The sequence below is a fragment of the Dermacentor albipictus genome, chromosome 7 (assembly GCF_038994185.2).
Source record: "Dermacentor albipictus isolate Rhodes 1998 colony chromosome 7, USDA_Dalb.pri_finalv2, whole genome shotgun sequence".
In the NCBI taxonomy this organism is placed as follows: domain Eukaryota; kingdom Metazoa; phylum Arthropoda; class Arachnida; order Ixodida; family Ixodidae; genus Dermacentor; species Dermacentor albipictus.
The window spans coordinates 139,792,160-139,812,696 of NC_091827.1; the positions used below are offsets into that span (position 1 = coordinate 139,792,160).

The window sequence follows — 20,537 nt, forward strand, 5'->3', positions numbered from 1 at the left end:
ACCGTAGTCCTCCATAAAGCAAGCAACAAAATCCCAATAAAGAAAGGCGTCAGGCAGGGAGATACGATATCTCCAATGCTATTCACAGCTTGTTTACAGGAGGTATTCAGAGACCTGGATTGGGAAGAATTGGGGATAAAAGTTAATGGAGAATACCTTAGTAACTTGCGATTCGCTGATGATATTGCCTTGCTTAGTAACTCAGGGGACCAATTGCAATGCATGCTCACTGACCTGGAGAGGCAAAGCAGACGGGTGGGTCTAAAAATTAATCTGCAGAAAACTAAAGTAATGCTTAACAGTCTCGGAAGAGAACAGCAATTTACAATAAGCAACGAGGCACTAGAACTCGTAAGGGAATACATCTACTTAGGGCAGGTAATGACGGCGGATCCGGATCATGAGGCGGAAATAATCAGAAGAGTAAGAATGGGCTGGGGTGCATTTGGCAGGCATTCTCAGATCATGAACAGCAGGTTTCCTTTATCCCTCAAGACAAAAGTATATAATAGCTGTGTCTTACCAGTACTCACCTACGGGGCAGAAACCTGGAGGCTTACGAAAGTGTTCTACTCAAATTGAGGACGACGCAACGAGCTATGGAAAGAAGAGTGATAGGTGTAACGTTAAGGGATAAGAAAAGAGCAGATTGGGCGAGGGAACTAACGCGAGTTAATGACATCTTAGTTGAAATCAAGAAAAAGAAATGGACATGGGCAGGACATGTAATGAGGAGGGAAGATAACCGATGGTCATTAAGGGTTACGGACTAGATCCCAAGGGAAGGGAAGCGTAGCAGGGGGCGGAAGAAAGTTAGGTGGGCGGATGAGATTAAGAAGTTTGCAGGCACGGCATGGCCACAATTAGTACATGACTGGTATTGTTGGAGAAATATGGGAGAGGCCTTTGCCCTGCAGTGGGCGTAACCAGGCTGATGATGATGATGATGACTAACGTTTTACACGATGGGCGCCAATATGTGTCGATTTCAAGATTCCATAGCGATTTCACGGAAGTTACTTGTGGAGTCCCGCAAGGTTCTATATTGAGTCCTTTGTTATTCGATCTTTACGTTAATGATCTTGCTAACAATGTGCCTGCTTCATTGTTCCAGTATGCTGACGACACTGTCATTGTTGCGCGCGCAAAGAAATACACTGATGCTGTTACACTATTACAGATGGGAGCTATGAAAGCCATGAACTGGTTTAAATCTAACCTTATCAATGTTAATACTTCTAAAACGCAACTTATATGTTTTCATAACCCTTTAAAAAATTTGAGTTGACTCATCCTGTATATTTGCATACTTCCTCCTGTTCTCATAGTAACTGTGTACCAGTAAAATATGCGCATTCGGTGAAATATCTTCGCCTGATCTTCGACAGTGATCTTGGAACTGGCACCTTTCGTTTGTTTGTCAAAGACTTCGTGCTGTATCTTATATTCTGTATAATATTAAATATTTTATGCCTTTTTCTGCCCGTAAATGTGTTACACACGCTCTAGCCTATAGTATGCTTAGATACGGAATCACTGTTTATGGTCACTGCACGATTCGCTGGCAGAGCAGGGTGAATGCGCTTGTGCGTTTACTTTTAAAGAATACTGCCTACGACCTGCCCATTGGTAATAACATTGATATTTTTAGAAGATAAAAGCTTCCAAATTTTAACGCTTTATTACAGAAACTATTGTGGTTAAACATTTCTGGTACAGTCAGTTCACCATTGCATATGTTCGTGCACGTGATTTAGGACCAAAATACCGCTACTGCATTCCTCGCTCCTCAACCCGGTACGGAAAGCACCCACGTCAAAACTATGTACCTGCCTGTTTCCATAGTATGCTACCTAGTGTATTCCGCACAAGAACAAAATACACCCTGAAAAAACGTTTGCGGTATGTCTCCGCATTGCTTCCTGCCCCATAATCATTTCATCGAGTGTTACTGTCCTAATTTCACATTGCTGGCATCACTTTTGATGTTGTAATAGTTATGTCCCTATATCTGTCTCTCTGAGTTGTTAACTTCTTTTTTTTTGTTCCTTGAGTTCGTTGCAACATCTCTATTTCTACTTTGTTTTGCTAATGTTCGCTATCTGCCAGGCGCCGCCACTCAAGCCCTTGGTGAGGCTCTCGTAGGCCTGATTGTGGTGTACGAGAATTGATGTAAACAAAAGTAAACCTATCTATCTATCTATCTATCTATCTATCTATCTATCTATCTATCTATCTATCTATCTATCTATCTATCTATCTATCTATCTATCTATCTATCTATCTATCTATCTATCTATCTATCTATCTATCTATCTATCTATCTATCTATCTATCTATCTATCTATCTATCTATCTATCTATCTATCTATCTATCTATCTATCTATCTATCTATCTATCTATCTATCTATCTATCTATCTATCTATCTATCTATCTATCTATCTATCTATCTATCTATCTATCTATCTATCTATCTATCTATCTATCTATCTATCTATCTATCTATCTATCTATCTATCTATCTATCTATTCCGCAGAATACGTTCTATTCTGCATATGTGCCAATTGGATTGGAGCCGTGTAGCTGCGCTCTCCGGAAGTGATACGTTTAGATTTGTCTTAGGAAAGTGTCCAAATGGGCAAACAAAAATGGTTTTAAGTTAAATAATCAGGCAGACTCATGTGTCCCCTTTACAAGTTCTTTACAAAAAAGACAGGCCTCATGCCGGAGGCTACTATCGAACTCCATGACAGCCCTTACCCCTAAACGCGGGGCGCACAAGTTTTTAGGTGTGATACTTGACACAAAACAATCCTTCATTCCCCACATTAAGTAGGTGAACGGTAACTGCCTAAATACAATGAACATCCTCAAAATAATGTAACACATATCATTACCCAGTGACAGAAACTGTTTATTGAACATGCATACGAGCTTCATACGATAATGTTTAGATTACGGCGGCGCGGTGCATCATTCTCCCGCACCAACTGCGGTAAAAATGCTCGATCCGATTCACCATTAAGGCAAACGATAGGCCACAGATGGCTTCAGGAGAAGTCCTGTACAACATATCTACGTGAAATTGAATGAAAGAACACCTAATTTGCAAAAGCCATACTCAAGTTTTACCTATTTCTTGAAGTGCCTGCGAAGGATTAATACTTGTGTTACGCGAACATAAAGAATGCCAAATATCGCACATTGTTTCAGAATCTACCAACAGCACGAGCGCCGTTCTCACAGCTTGTCAGAAAGCCAAGTAATAATAGGGAGTCTGATTGCTGAAACATTGCCTTATTACCATTATTATTATTACCATAATAATAATAATAATAATAATAATAATAATAATAATAATAATAATAATAATAATAATAATAATAATAATAATAATAATAATAATAATCAGCCTAACTACGCCCACTGCAGGGCAAAGGCCTCTCCCATACTTCTCCAACTACCCCGGTCATGTGCTAATTGTGGCTATGTTGTCCCTGCAAACTTCTTAATCTCATCCACCCACATAACTTTCTGGTGACCCCTGCTACGCTTCTCTTGTCTTGGAATGCAGTGCATAACCCTTAATGAGCATCGGTTATCTTTCCTCCTCATTACATGCCCTGCCCATGCCCATTTCTTTTTCTTCATTTGAACTGAGATGTCAATAACTCGCGCTTGTTCCCTCACCCAATCTGCTCTTTTCTTATCCCTTAACGTTACACCTATCATTCTTCTTTCCATAGCTCGTTTTGTCGTCATCAATTTAAGCAAGCCTCCAGATTTCTGCCCCTTTGGTGAGTACTGGTAAGACACAGGTGTTATACACTATTCGTTTGAGGGACAATGGCAACCTTCTGTAAATGATCTGACAATACCTGCTAAACGCACCCCAGCCCATTCAAATAATTGTGATTATGTAAGCCTCATGATCCGGATCCGTGGTCACTACCTGCCCTAAGTAGATGTATTTCCTTACCACTTCCGGTGCATCACTGCCTATCGTAAACTGCTGTTCCTTTCCGGAGAATGTTAAACATTAATTTAGTTTTCCGCAGATTAATTTTTAGACTAATATGCTAATGGCACACCTCATTTGTCATATGTCACTTCATATGTCCGACAGGTGTAGCATATTTGACGCTATTTAAGGCGAATATATTCAGGCCACTATACAGCCATGTCAAAAATAACCTTTTTTTATTGACCACACCATTGTCTACATCCAACCATTTCATGGTGCTGTTTGGCCATCATTGGCTCTTGCACCACAGAACCCCATAAATCATCATCGTTTAAATACTCCTGCCTTGAGTTAGGTAATTGGAACGTCCGCCTGGAAATTTCGTCATTACCTCGCCCTATGTTCTGCTGCTATCGAATGCGCATCTTTCCATTGGCACCATTTCTGTTGCTGCTTCGGGCCACCGGTTATCTGCTCTATGCGCTAAATGGCCTGCCCATCTCCTTTTTTTTCTCTTAATGTCATCTAGAGTATCCGCTATCCTGGTTTGCTCACTGATCCACACCGCTTTCTCTTCCCGTCTTTTAACTAAAGACTTAAAACACACTACCAGAAGAGGAATGTGAAAGAAGACGTGAACACAGGAACGCTCATGTGCTTCCCGTCTTCTTTGCCGTCCACGCTACCGTTCTCAATCATTTGTTGCAATTCATCCTCAATGCGGTAGAACCCGACAATGACAACTCAAAATGAAAAGTTGTTGAGACATTTGCCATAGGTCCAACTCTCAAACATTCGCATTCTAGTAGCTTGAATACTTCTGCTAAGCATGCAATGAATAGCATTGGACAGATTTCTGCACTTTGCCTGATAAATTTCTTGATAGATAATATTCTTGTGGTGAACAAAGGTACATGCCGAATATTTGTAGGTATTTCTCAAAAAAAAGTTCAGGTATGCCTCCTGTATTCCTTGATTACGCAGTGCCGCCATGAGTGCTAGTAACTGAACTGACTAAAATGACTTTCTATTATATGTGAAATTCATGTACAGAGCTTGTTTGCACTCTGCAGATATCTCAGTTACCTGATTCATGACATCGTTGTGATCCATTGTAGAACACCCCTTCCTGAAGGCAGCCTGTTCTCTTCGTTGGTTGAAGTTAAGTGTTACCCTGATTTTATTGGTCATTATTTTGGTGAATATTTTTGCAATAACGAAAGCAAACCCATCCGACTATAACTATTCAATTCGTTAAAGTCTGCTCTGGGACGTTATGATGCGAGACATTTCGTGTGAAGAGCCCCGAACTGCTCAAGTGTAACACTTCCGTCATCTTTGATTAAGTCGACTGGTATTCCCTCTTCTCCAGCCGCTTTTCCTCGGGACATGGATTTTAGGGCTCTCTATCTTTACCGCTAGTTATAGAGGGAGCGTCTGTTTCCTTTATGTAACTACTTCCAATGAAAGAGAAATGGATGCTCTGGGTATACTATACAGGACAGCAAAGAATTATTGTGCTTTTATTATGTCATCGAAATTTCTGATTACTTTGCTTATCATTCAATGCGTACATCTTGCCCTGTCCTAAGCCAAGTTTTCTTCTCAGTGATTTGACATTGTGGCTATTTTTTACTGCTTCCTCTATCTTCCCACGTTTTCATTTCAAATATTCCTTAAATTCTTCTTGTCTATTTAGATTTGGAAGTAGAGCTAACTCTATCTGATCTCTTGAGTCACACACCTCCAAGCTTTGTCGTTTCTTTATTAGGTCCTTCGTTATTTGGTAAAGCTTACGTGTTAGCTGCCTAGGTGCCCTACCTCTCAGATCGATTGCTGATTCTCATATCAGCTAACTTACGTTTTCGTTCATTATCTCGGTGTTGTGTCCGTCGTCTAGTATTATTGTTTCAAATTTGTTTGCAACAACCAGCTTGAATTCGTCTGTTTTCACCCTTAGAGCGTCAACGTAAGGCTGTTTCTTGTTGAATTACTTATCTCTTTCTTTATAAATATAGAGAAATCCTAAACATCAATAACCTCGCTCAGAGGCCTTTACCTAACACTTCTACATCCTTCACTGCGCTAAAATTAGGAGAGAGTTTGAAATACCTTTTCGATATTGTTTCTCAATTAGGTCTTTTCCAGGCCCAATTACTGCTACTGCGCTCCTTGCAGAAAGTATTCATCATTCGGAGTCTATTTCATTCTGCGAGTTTTACCAGTCTATCCTCTAGTCTTCCAAAAATCCATGCCGTAGTTGCTAAATGCTTGTTCACCAGCCTGCTTTGCCCCGTTTTGTCCCTGAAGTCACCCATGACTCCACTAACTGAGTTTGCACATTTATCACTGCTAATTTAAGGTGTACGTGAAACTTTTCGATTTCTTCATCGTCTTTACCGGACATGCGACCATAGGCTTGTATTATCTGTAATATCAGTCCCCAGCAGCTGCCAAGCAACTGCCCACGGCAGCGGTCAGACCTGTGACGCAGAAGAAGGTGCTATGAATCCATTCGTCCGGAAAGGCCACCATTGTAATCTGAACCTGGCAAGGACTAATGCTAGAATGTTATCTGGTGAGGCGAGTCTCGCACTGCTATTGGAGGAATTAGCGGGCAGTAAACCGGATATACTAGGGCTCAGTGAAGTTAGGAGGACAAAAGAAGCATATACAGTGCTAAAAAGCGTGCACGCCCTGTGCTAAAGGGGCTTAGCGGACAGACGAGAACTAGGAGTCGGATTCCTGATTAATAAGGATATAGCTGGTAATATACATGAATTCTATAGCATTAACGAGAGGGTGGCAGGTCTTGTGAAACTTAATAGGAGGTAAAAATTGAATGTGGTACAGGTCTGCAGCCCTATCTGCAGTCATGATGACCAGGAAGTCGAAAGCTTCTATGAAGACCTAGAATCAGCGATGAGTAAAGTCAAAACAAAATACATTTTTATGGGCGACATCAATGCCAGGGTAGGCAAGAAGCAGGCTGGGGACAAGTCAGTTTGGTTATATGGCACAGGTTCTAGGAATAGCCGGGGAGAGTTATGAGTAGAGTTTGCAGAACGGAATATTATGTGGATTATGAATGTCTTTCTTCAGCAAGCGGGATAGCCGTGGTGGACGGGCCCGGCAAGGTGCACTGCAGTGACCATAGGATGGTAAGAACTCTAATTAGCTTGGACTTGACGAGGGAATGGAAGAAACTGGCACATAAGAAGCAGACCAAAGAGTTAGCGGTAAGAGGGAAAATAAATAAATTCCGGATCAAGTTGCAGACAGGTATTCGGCTTTAACTCAGTAAGAGCACCTTAGTGCTGAACCAATGAACGACAATCTTATGGGAATCATTAGACAGTGTGCAATAGAAGTCGGTGATAACTCTGTTAGACAGGATATCAGTAAGCTATTGCAGGAGATGAAAGATCTGATCAAGAAATGCCAATGTATCAAAGTCTCTAACCCTACATCTAGACTAGAACTGGCAGAATTTTCTAAGTTATTCAACAAGGGCAAAACAGCTGACATAAGGAAGTATGATATGGATATGATTGAACATGCTCTCAGTAACGGAGGATGCCTAAAAGCACTGAAGAAGAAACTAGGAATACGCAAGGATCAGATGTATGCGTTATGACACAAAGCCGGCAATATTATTACTAATATGAATGAGATAGTTCAAGTGGCTGAGGGGCTCTATAGAGATTTATACAGTACCAGTGACACTCACTCTGATAATGGAAGAGGGAATAGTCTGGAGGAATGTCACAACCCACAAGTAACGCCGAAAGACGTAAACAAACCCTTGGTAGCTATGCAAAGGGTTTCGTCCTCAGTTTAAGTACAATCCTTTTCGTAAGCCTCCAGGTTTCTAACTCGTAGGTGAGTACTGGTAAGACACAGCTATTGTACATTTTTCTCGTGAGGGATAATGGCATCCTGCTGTTCATGATCTGAGAATGCCTGCCAAACGCACCCCAACCCATTCTTATTCTTTTGATTACTTCCGTCTCATGATACGGATCCGCCGTCAGTACCTGCCCTAAGTAGATGTATTCCCTTACCACTTCCAGTGCCTCGCTACCTATTGTAAATTGCTGTTCTCTGCCGAGACTGTTAAACACTATTTAGTTTTCTGCAGATTAATTTTTAGACCCACTCTTCTGCTTTGCCTCTCCAGGTCAGTGGCATGCATTGCAATTGGTCCCCTGAGTTACTAAGCAAGGCAATATCATCAGCGAATCGCACGTTACTAAGGTATTCTCCGTTAACTTACATCCCCAATTCTTCCCAATCCAGGTCTCTGAATACCTCCTCTAGACACGCTGTAAGTAGCATTGGAGAGATCGTATCTCCCTGCCTGACGTCATTCTTTATTGGGATTTTGTTGCTTTCTTTACGGAGGACTACGGTCGCTGTGGAGCTGCTGTAGAGATTTTTCAGTATTTTTACATACTGGAATGGCGGACATGCCGCCATTGCAATATGAACCTGGCAACGTTTAACGCTAGAACGTTGTCTAGTGAGGCGAGTCTAGCAGTGTTATTGGAGGAATTAGAGGGCAGTAAATGGGATATAATAGGACTCCGTGAAGTTAGAGTGAATGAAGAATACGTTAGTATCTTGCGATTCGCTGATGATATTGCCTTGCCTAGTAACTCGGCGGACCAATTGCAATGCATGCTCACTGAACTAGAGAGGCAAAGCAGAAGGGCGAGTCTAAAAACTACTCTGCAGAAAACTAAAGTAATGTTGAACAGTGTCAAAAGAGAACAACAGTTTACGATAGGTAGGGTGGCACTGGAAGTGGTCAGGGAATACCTCTACTTAGGGCTGGCTGTGACCATGGATCCGGATCATGAGACTGAAATATTCACAATAATAGGAATAGGCTGGGGTGCGTTTGGCAGGCATTCTCAGATCATGAACAGAAGGTTGCGATTGTCCATCGCAAGAAAAGTGTATAACAGCTGTGTCTTACCAGTACTCACCTACGGGGCAGAAACCTGGAGGCTTACGAAAATGGTTCTACTTAATTTGATGAAGACGCAACGAGGCATGGAAAGAATAATGATGACTGTAATGTTAAGGGATAAGAAAACAGCAGATTGGGTGAGGGAACAAACACGAGGGAATGACATCTTAGTTGATATCAAGAAAAAGAATTGGCCATGGGCAGGACATGTAATGAGGAGGGAAGGTAACCGATGGTGATTAAGGGTTACCGACTAGATTCCAAGAGAAGGGAAACGTAGCAGGGAGTCGCAGAAAGATAGGTGGGCAGATGAGATTAAGAAGTTTGCAGGGACAACATGCCACAACTTACAGATGAGCGGGGGTAGTTGGAGATGTATGGTGGAGGCCTCTGCCCTGCATTGGGCGTAGCCAGGCTGATGATGCTGGTGCTGCTGCTGCTGATGATGATGGCCTGTTACATTTCTCTCTTATTTTTCTTTACTGGGCAACTGCTGCCTTCTCAATAATGGTGTAAAATTTATAAATGTTGCCCTTGTCAATTAGAAATCCTGTTTCGTAGCATCTCTTATCAGGAGGACGTCTGTAGCAGATGACGTGAGCAACGGTTAGCATCGCATAGGCCTCAGCAGTTCTTCCAACCACGCTGAGGCCTGTATGTCAGGAAATTTCTGGTAATTCCTTTTGGAGCCCCACTCGAGAGTGTTCACGCGTTAATCATTCCCAGGCTCAATTTCCCTAGATTCCGCAGATTCGGAGCACGAAGAAAGCAGAACACAGGGATTCTAAACATGATTCCAAACGGGTTCCAGCAAGCACGGACGTGAGCACAAGTAAAAGGACCGGACAGGACAATGAGTCGGTACTTGCTGGAACCCCCTGTACGTTCGCCATGCACCAACTGGCCCAGCAAACCGTATTGCTAAACATGGATTCTACTTTGAAGGTGGTAATTTCGAATTGCTGTCTAGTCCTCCAGGCTTGGAGTGGCGTCTGACACAGGGCAAAAATAGGCCTAGAGCCAGTGCTGCAATACGAGTCCAAATGCAACTGAATTACTGAGGCCCAAAAAGCTTCAAAAAAGAAAGGCGTACAAATAAGTACGTTCAAACATTTATGTCAAGATCCATCTGCATAATGACTACCACGACAGTGCGGCATGTTTAACACTTCTGAATGAACAACTGGACATGGTGTGAGTATTAGGGTATAATACTACCAAACAATGTGTCAAGACCATTTTCCACTCACACGTGCGCTGTTGCAGTCAGAAAACGATCATCCCAAAATTTGTTGGTTGTAGTCTTGACTCCCTCAATAAAATAAAAGAGCGCAACTTCGTCTTCAGGGTTATTATTTTTTGTTCGTATTTGCACCTGCGTAAGAAAGGACACCAGAAATTATTCGGAGAGCAAATAATGCAACGCCATATGTGCAGCTTGTGCTTTCAATTTTTCCTACTATGCTTTGGCAACCTAGTTATTCAAAAAGCTAGTTCTACCACAGGAAATCTTTTGATGTCGTTCCTTAGATGGGAGGTATGATAGGGTAAATGGTACACGTTAGTTTTAACACAATATTTTAGAAATGTCTGCAGATATTCGCATCATATTTGACGCGCTTACAAAAAGTGCACTCGGGTACAACAAGAAACAATTTGTTTGGGTACAGATGGCTTGCCTTTCCTGTGGTCCACTCCCAAAATTCCAGGTGTGTTTCATTATTTGATGTACCTTTTCTCGGCAACCACGCAGAGGAATGTGATCATGTTACACAGTGATATTTTAATTACGCATACATGTGAACGCAAGAGATATCATATCTGCTTTGGAGTTCGCACGCAAAAAATAATACCTCTGCTTGCACGAAGCCACAGGAGGGCTTCTTGCACTGTATATTTTTCAAGTGGTATTCATATCATCAGAGATTTTTTAGTTCAGAATATTTGTGGCTTGTTGTAGTACATGTGTACAAAGCTTCACTGGAATGGGTTGACATTGAGAAAAGTTATGTTGAAACTCATGGGAGCGGACAAAACGAGAAAGAAGAAGACGGCAGGCTCCAATGGCGCGCGCGCAAAATAAAAATAAAAAAAGAAGAATCTTTATTTCGTTCGCATCGAACGCAGCTGTCTCGTCTCGTTTCTGCGGCATGGTGCCATGACCAGGATTGTGGCTACTCCTCTTCCGACTGGCCACGCAGAACCAGAACGACGGACTGGCCACAGAAGTGGGACGAAGAAGGGGCCCGAAGGCGAACCAACGGCAGCCAAGCGAGACATCTACAGCAAGGAGCGGCATGGACACAGAGCGCGACCAAGACTCAGATGACATCTCGCCGCGAGAATCTGTAAGCGACCGGCAGTTTCCTCAGTTAGTCAAGATAAACAGAGAAGTGATATTGAAAAAGCGAAAAACGCCGAGGACACAAATAACTTAGTGAGCGATGCTGAAAAGAAACTGGAGGAAAATCAAGGTCCTGCAGCGATGTCGCTGATAGCCAGCCAGATCAAAGGAATTGCAGACTCGCTAAAGAAAGCAGACGACCAGATGGAGCACTTCATAACACCCCAAAACAGCTGACTCAGAGTTTGCGAAAACCACTGAGTACGAGTTAAAGATAATAAGTGCCCTGCACAGCATCATCGCGTAGCTTTCTCGACAAGAAATACGGGAAACAGCGAGGGAGCAGCGCAAGTTTAATGGCGAAGCTATACAATCGCAGCAAGCAACAATAATGAAGCTACCAAAGCTAGAAATAATGAAGTTTGACGGCGATAAAATGAAATCGCAAAGATTTTTGTGACAGATTTAAACAGCTGTTTATGACAGAACCAACTTGAGCGAAAATCAGAAATTTACGTACTTTCTGTCCTCACTAACCGTAAAAGCGGCAGCCACCGTGGAGAGACTGCAGTTATCCGACAGTAACTATGGGAATGCCATTGATCTACTCAAGCAAAAGTACGGAAAAGAGGACGTGCTGGTAGAAATGCATTGGCAGTCATCGAATTCTGCCCTGTCAACACGTTCTTTGTTCATCCTGCCGAGGGCATTATTACAAAACAGACCTGGAACAGACGAAGGGCCTCCAGAACAGCTTCTCGTGCAGAATTACCGTCATTGTACTGTGCTACAGCGTCGTTAGTTGCTGTCTTCAATGTGTAAGCGCTGGCAAAGGTTTCTTAGGGCAGCGGCACCAGATGAGTTGGTTGAGCGACTCATTGGTGTTCAGTATTTGCTCAGAAGTCCGACTACCTTTGAAAGTTCTCTTTCTGCTGCGCTTGCTGAACGATCGCGCCACTTTCAGGGCAAGTAATACCTTTGAAACTCGCAACAGAGGCGACCACGACCACGTAGGCAAACGCAAGAGTTCGACGTAATAGTTCTTTTCTACAAAAGGCTGTTACGTCAAAATCTTGCTTCATGTTCTTAACAAACTCGACTTCGTCCTGCCATCTGCTAGCCGCCTGGTTGGCTCAGATGGTAGGCCGGCTTCCCCAGAAAGGCGGAGGTCCCGGCTTCTAGCCCCGGACCAGGACAAATTTTTCATCAAATGCCTTGTTTTTCTTTCGAGGAACGCGTATGGTATTTCTTTGTGTTAATTGCTGCAATTGGGTGGATGTCTCATTTTCTTTTAATAATTATATGATTCTGAGCAGAAATTATTTAGTCACCACACACACACACAGAAGAAAAAAGAACACGCCATTACGAAGGAAGCCGCGAACGACAACGATTAACAAACAGGCCTCCGGCCACCATTTTTAAACTTCTGGGCGCGCAGCACACTTGGGCGCGACATTGGAACCGCTTTGAGTGGGCGCTCGAGGTTGCGCTTCCGCAGCTTTGTTCCTCATAGTGCAGTCAATTTGTCTGGGCCAAAATTGCAAATTCAATTTTTGGGGGGATTTACCCTACCATAGCCCCTAAGGTGTATGTTGCACTACAAATAAGCAGGGATGGGCTCTACTTGTTGCAAGCATCATAGAAAAGTAGCCATTCCAGCCAGCACCGCATGGTGAGATATACCTATGCGGCTCACTCCCCTCTTTCTCTCTCTCTTTCTCTGTCTAACACATATATATATATATATATATATATATATATATATATATATATATATATATATATATATATATATCACTTACTTCATAGCTAGCATTATTGCAACACGCATAAATCTAATCTCTAGATAGGGTGTACTTAAAAGAATACAGAACTTTGATGTATAGGGCAGAGAGCGCCGCCTGGTTTTGCTGACCTTCAGTCGACTTCAAAGATCCTAAATGTTGTCACGTGGTAGTGACGGTGAAGAAAGCAGCAAAACTGTAATTGGCGAAAATAGTGATTTATTGGGCAATCCTGTGCCCTCAAAAATATGCTACACTCCAAGCAGAGTCGACGATCGTCAGTGGGCATGGCGGGCCATCGACAAGCATGTGGCTTAAACCGTTCTGCCACCTCGTGCAGGTGCCCATTCATGGTCTGGCTGGATCAACGATACCATAACTGCCGCAGCCAGACCAGTCTTCCAAGAAATGCAATCGACCATCCCCATCTACCAAACTTCACCACCACTTGGACCACAACTACGACACCGATGCCATGTCACTGCTTTCATGACGCCAATGCTTCGCTGTTTTGGGATGCGTCACTTGAGGCGCCACCTATTCTTCACGTAACGTCGACGCATCACTTTATAAGGAGACACCTCCAGGCTTCACCTTCAGTGGGCGCGGCAGACAATCGACAAACCAGCGGCTTAAACCGTTCTGCTACCTCGTGCAGATTAGTAACTGCTATAGCACGTTTAGGAGCGATTGTCGCCGTCTTTTATTGCGAAGCAATACCACTTTAAGTCGCACTTCAGCCCGTTCCGTGGCGAGGCGGTGGTAGGCACCATTGAGATTTAGCGTGACCTCGCTCCGTGACGTCACACCACGTGTCCTAGAGTGACGTCACACCAGCTGTGTAAGAACAGGGCCCCATCTCACGCCGTCACGAGGCGAGGCGGTAGCCACCGACGGCGGCCTAACTCCCGCTCCTCTCACCAGGGGTGCTACGGCCCTGGTGAGGAGGAGCGGGAGTTAGCCCGCCGTACGGGGAGACGTACAACAAACTGTATCGCATTTTGGACGGGGACAATAACCCCAACATTTATTACGGCGTAACGCTACCGTACTTTAACGAACGCTACTGCAAGCACCGAGTGAGCATATCTTACGACGCGGAGAAAATGGTGTGTACCGCACCGTCGGCCAATCGATACTGGAAGATTTTGTAATGGGCACGCTGGTGAGGGAAATGTTTGCCGGCATACACTGATTCGACGGATGACTTCCTCTTAGATGATTCACTGTAAGCCGTAACACTAGCATAACCCAAGACTACCACCAGCCATACGACCAGCTTATCCGAGAATAACACACTATTGCTTCGCAATCACCAGGCTTAACCAAGCTAAGCCACGGCGGTTTTTTTTGTCTTGCCATGCCCCCTACGGTGTGCTTATATTGTCCATGATGTGTGCTGCGTATGCTTCCTCCTGATGTGCGGCTACATTGAGCTAAATGCCGGCCGCACTGAGTGTAGTGGGGCCTCTATAGAATCCATGCTGAAAGAGTTGCTGTCTGGTCAGAACAAGTTGGCAGCGGATGGTACTGCGCTCAGAGAGCAACAGTATAAGGTGGAAAACGTTATAGCTGATCGAGGGGGGGGGGAGGGGGGGGAGCCAGATTTGTTGAATTAGAAAAACGAGCCTCGCGTCTAGATGACTTTCAGCGTACAGTGAAATCACTGGAGATGAAGTTGGCAGATCTGGAGGATAGGAGCAGGCGATCCGATATGATAATCTGAGGCATTTCGTAGAATGTCGGCGAAACTGAATCTATTCTTTTCTTAACGATAAAGTACTTGACCAGGTGTTTTCTGCAAAGCTTGCTGTTCCTTGCAAATCTGTCGGCCAAATTCATCGTCTTGGTAACAAAGGTTAAAAGAGACCAGTCTTCATTTACTTTCAGGATTTTACCGAAAAACAGCTTGTCCTAAAAAGTGCGTACAAATTGAAGGGTAGCAGAATATCGATTCAAAATTATTACTCGCGCCGCACACTAAGGATACGTAAACTCATGTGGGATAGTGCTAAAAGTGGAAGAGAACAACGCAAGAAATATCACTTTTTTGATGACAAGATGCGTATTAACAATGAGCTTTTGACATGGGATGACAGTAAGAAATTAAGGATCAAAATTGATGGTTATGTAAATACTTCGAAAAATAATTGGCTTGCCTCCGCTGGCACTTCCCCTGGTGCTAAAGAACTCAGAATTTTAAACATCAACGGTCGCAGTGTGGTTAACAAATCGGAAAGCCTACAGGCAACTATCATGCGTTACAATCCCCATGTGATTATGATAACAGAAACACGGTTTCATGTCAATAGTGAAGATGCTGTTGTGTTTCTTCCATCTTATCAAGCATACCGCCGTGACAGGTGTACTAGAGGGGGTGGGGAAGCAGTTTTGGCAAAAGAAACTATATCCGCTACTCTGTTATGCCTGACCGATAACCTCGAATCTGTCACAATAAAGTTTGCTTGCTGGGATAAATCATTTCTTATATTTGCCGTTTTTCGAGCACCTGATTCGCACCCCGAATTCTTTCATGATTTTTTCGAACACATGGTTTCATTCACAAGTGATGAAATGCTATTTATTGGCTACTTTACCCTATCAGATATTGATTGGGAGAACGGATTTCTCTGCACCTAGAATAACTCACACTTAGGTTACTTGCATCACATCATTCTGTCTCACAATCTACAACTAGTTGTAGGACAGCCAACGCGCACCTATGGCACGTAAGCATAATATTCAAGCGCTACAACTACGCAGGAAAATACAACGATTGAAATATATTTTCTTGCTTAAAAACAACTGTTTGTCCCTCCACCCACAACATAATGTTAAACCACTTAGATCGCGCCGAACACGGCATCATCACGCTGATTATTTATCACCTTATGACATCCGAACTAACCTTTTTAAGTTTTCCGTCTTGCAGCGAACTGTAACAGATTGGAAAAGCCTGCCATTATCACAATTGATGAGCACCGATTCTATTGAACGCTTGTGTCTTTAATACTAGGGGTATTGGCATGTCGACAAGCCTTGTTAGTGACTTTTTTTTTTGCACGTGAATTTAGTTTGATACTTTCCACATCTTCCTTATTCTATTATGTTCAATATTTTGCGATGGTCGCTTGTTCAACTTCGCTACTTGTTCTTTTGTTTCCCTCGCTCGATAGTAGTTGCAAGTGTTCATCTATGCGTGTGATACTGTTCTAATGTTTGTCAAGTTATCTTCCTCCAGTGTGCCTTCTCCTAATCTTATTAGTTGTGGCTTTCATTTTTGTTGTGTTCTGATATTTACATATGTTGCATTGGTTTTGTATATTTTTTCAGGTGTATGTATGTATACGTGCATATGTAAATATGTGAGCATTCTACCACTCCTGCTTGGGCCCCCATTTGGGCCTGCAGTGTTGCATGCATGCATGCATGCATGCATAAATAAATAACTAAATAAATAAATGAATAAATAAATAAATAAATAAGTGTGATCATCAGGTCAAGCGCGTCGGCTTTTATACACGAGTCATCGTAGGTTCCAGAGTATTTGATTTTACCTGCGTGCCTTCCAGAAAGTTCTGCACAATTTGCGTCACCCATGAAATCGGCTTACACAAGGTTCGGTGACAATAGAACCAACAAAAGCATTCGAGAAACTTCAGACATATGCCGGCGCGTCCTGCGTTGAGCGATAGCACTTGTAAGACGGTGAAACCTCACGTTTCAATTCCCTCTCTCAAAAACATCGTCCCGATCGTACAAACATAACAGGAGAGCGAAACATGACAGGACAGTTAATAAACAAATGTAACAAATCAGCAAAGAAACAATATCCTGATTGATAGTGTGAATATGATCTATTGTTGAGTAGCCTTTACGGAATCCTGCCTGGTCCTTTGCTTGACAGAAGTCTAAGGTGTTCCTGATTCTATTTGCGATTACCTTAGTAAATAGTTTGTAGGCAACGGATAGTACGCTGATCGGTCTATAATTTTTCATGTCTTTGGCGTCTCCTTTCTTATGAATTAGGATTATGTTTGCGTTCTTCCAAGACTCCGGTACGCTCGAGGTTATGAGGCATTGTGTATACAGGGTGGCCAGTTTCTCTAGAACAATCTGTCCACCATCCTTATGCAAATCTGCTGTTACCTGATCCTCCCCAGCTGCCTTCCCCCTTTGCATATCTCCCAAGGCTTTCTTTACTTCTTCCGGCGTTACCTTTGGGATTTCGAATTCCTCTAGACTATTTTCCCTTCCATTATCGTCGTGGGTGCCACTGGTACTGTAAAAATCTCTATAGAACTCCTCAGCCACTTGAACTATCTCATCCATATTAGTAATGATATTGCCGGCTTTGTCTCTTAACGCATACATCCGATTCTTGCCGATTCCTAGTTTCTTCTTCACTGTTTTTAGGCTTCCTCCGTTCCTGAGAGTATGTTCAATTCTATCGATATTATACTTCCTTATGTCAGCTGTCTTACGCTTGTTGATTAACTTCGAATGCTCTGGCAGTTCTATTCCAGCTGTAGGGTTAGAGGCTTTCATACATTGGCGTTTCTTGATCAGATCTTTCGTCTCCTGCGATAGTTTGCTGGTATCCTGCCTAATGGAGTTACCACCGACTTCCATTGCACACTCCTTAATGGTGCCCACAAGATTGTCGTTCATTGTTTCAACACTAAGGTCCTCTTCCTGAGGTAGAGCTGAATACCTGTTCTGTAGCTTGATCTGGAATTCTTCTATTTTCCCTCTTACCGCTAACTCATTATTCGGCTTTTTATGTACTAGTTTCTTCCGTTCCCTCCTCAGGTCTAGGTAATTCGAGTTCTTACCATCATGTGGTCACTGCAGCGCACTTTGCCGAGCACGTCCACATCTTGTATGATGACAGGGTTAGCGCAGAGTATGGGCAGGTTGCAAGTGCTAGGCGGCGCCCCGTCTTTCCGACCCCTAGCGCCATCTGACGAACAGTTGCGCGAATGTGGTAGGATTACTCACGGCGTCAGCAGCCCGCACTGCGTGGTTGGCGTCCTGTCAAACGAGAGCGATGGCGCGAAACAGCGTGCCGATATTAATTTTAACCGGGTTTCTGGGAATTACAAGATCTTCATAGCTTTTTTCGTGAAAAGAATTTAGGGAAAGGAAGTCGTCTATTTGAAGTGGGGCACGTCTACGACGTGAGGGAAGTGTTGAACTCGCACTGATCGGAAGTGACTGCTAGGTTTATTCCGCAAACGAAAAATAATGCACCAGCGAGATGCGTGAAGCTCAGCGTAATTTACTTCGTTATCTACGGTGTGGACGCATGAAATTGTAGGCGAAATTGATTCTTGAAGATCGGCGACAGCAGACAAATCCTAGCGGGGAGCTGCGATTACCGTGCTGGCATCGCAGGGAAGTGCAAGGATGCCGCGGTAGTTTCCCTGTACATACATGACGGCAAATACGAATCCAAAACATCTCATCCAAGAACGTGGGGCGTATGAACGACTCGTGTAAGACCTACCAGAGGTATTCTAACGTTGCTCTCCCCAACCACACAAAAAAAGGGGAGGAACTTACCAGTTGTGTTAGACTACGCTGGGAAAATATTTTCGCCCAAGTTACTGGAAGTGCGATATTTTTATGTTGCGATTTTTCAGTGCGTGCAAAGGAGGATTCAATAAACCACGTTGTCAAAAATTTTGGTGATCTCATCGGCACCTTCGTTGATATGCTGCCATGGGCGCAGAAGAGTGTATGCCAGCTCAGCCGGCTGCAACCCCTCCTCAAATCTCTCAGCAAGCCCTAGCGCTGTTCGAATGGGAGAGGATTGGGAAAGAGTTCCACGGCTTTACTGACAGTGTAGGAACAAACTACTTTGTTTGATGCATATCCTGGTACGCACTGCAGGCAGTGGCTTAGCAAGGGGGGGGGGGGGGTCTCCGTGTGCAAGGGGCCAGTGGGGGAGGGGGTGGTCATATACGTCTGGAGACACACAGAAATTGTTGATATCCTCGCCTTCCTCCAATAAACCCGGGGGAGGGGGGGGCAGCTAGAAGATTTATGGGCCCCGGGTGCCAGACGACCTAGCTACGCTACTGACTGTAGGTGTCCTGTTGCTGCCATCATTGCTGTAAAAGCAAAGAATTCAGAGTTTTAACGCACTTGGCATAACGCCGGAACATAAAACAGCTTATGCCGTCGGACGAGCGCTATCCAGTGTTGACGCCGTTCTGCTTCATACGGTCGGCTTGGAAACCTGTAAAACTTTGTTCCTCGTGAGTTGGTGTACGTGCTGTTGCAGCACACTACTCAACAGCTCGGGTTGCACTTCGGCATTGCTCAGAAAAGGCAACAGTTACGCGCGAAACAGTGCGCATACAGGCTTTCCGAACGCAAGCGGGCCGGTCGTATCCTGCCGGTTCTGCGCTCGCCGCCGCGAGGGGCGCCCTAGTAGGCGCGGGAACTACGTTCGCAACCTGCCTATGAAGTCTATTTCATTTCTAGTCTCGCCGTTCGGGCTCCTCCACGTCCACTTTCAGCTATCCCGCTTGCGGAAGAAGGTATTCATTATCCTCGTATTATTCTGTTCCGCAAACTCTATTAATAACTCTCCCCTGCTATTCCTAGCGCCTATGCCACATTCCCCCGATGCCTTGTCTCCAGCCTGCTTCTTGCCTACCTTGGCATTAAAGTCGCCCATTAGTATAGTGTATTTAGTTTTCACTCTACCCATCGCCGATTCCACGTCTTCATAGAAGCTTTTCACTTCCTGGTCATCATGACTGGATGTAGGGGCGTAGACTTGTACAATCTTCATTTTGTACCTGTTATTAAGTTTCACAACAAGACCTGCCACCCTCTCGTTAATGCTATAGAATTCCTGTATGTTACCAGCTATATTCCTATTAATCAGGAATCCGACTCCTAGTTCTGTTCTTTCCGCTAAGCCCCTGTAGCACAGGACGTGCCCGCTTTTTAGCACTGTATATGCTTCTTTTGGCCTCCTAACTTCACTGAGCCCTATTATATCCCGTTTAGTGCCCTCTAATTCCTCCAATAGCACTGCTAGACTCGCCTCACTAGATAACGTTCTAGCGTTAATCGTTGCCAGGTTCATATTCCATTGGCGGCCTGTCCGGAGCCAGTGATTCTTAGCACCCTCTGCTGCGTTGCAGGTCTGACCGTCGCCGTGGTCAGTTGCTTCGCAGCTGCTGGGGACTGAGGGCCGGGGTTTGATTGTTGTGTTCATATAGGAGGTTGTGGCCAAGTACTGCACCAGGGTGGCCAATCCTGCTCTGGTGAGGGAGTGCGTTACCGGTTCTTGTCACCGGGATCAGGCCACACTCCAGGCCCGTTTGTGCAATTTTATCAACACGCGGATTTTTTTTTATCCGGCGGAAAATTGCTGGCACCGGGATTCGCACCACGGACCTCTTGCACGCGAGGCGGGTGTTCTACCTCTACGCCACCGCTGCT

At 44.0% G+C, this 20,537-nt stretch overlaps 1 protein-coding gene across 1 annotated transcript in view; it reads right to left on the reverse strand.

The window, feature by feature from the left end:
* The window catches only part of LOC139047299 (uncharacterized), a 1,527,628-nt gene that overhangs the window by 396,373 nt on the left and 1,110,718 nt on the right, over positions 1-20,537 (reverse strand). The window contains exon 19 of the mRNA XM_070521114.1: positions 10,193-10,317. Within this exon, the coding sequence (XP_070377215.1) occupies positions 10,193-10,317 (125 nt within the window). The remainder of the gene's footprint in view (positions 1-10,192; positions 10,318-20,537) is intronic.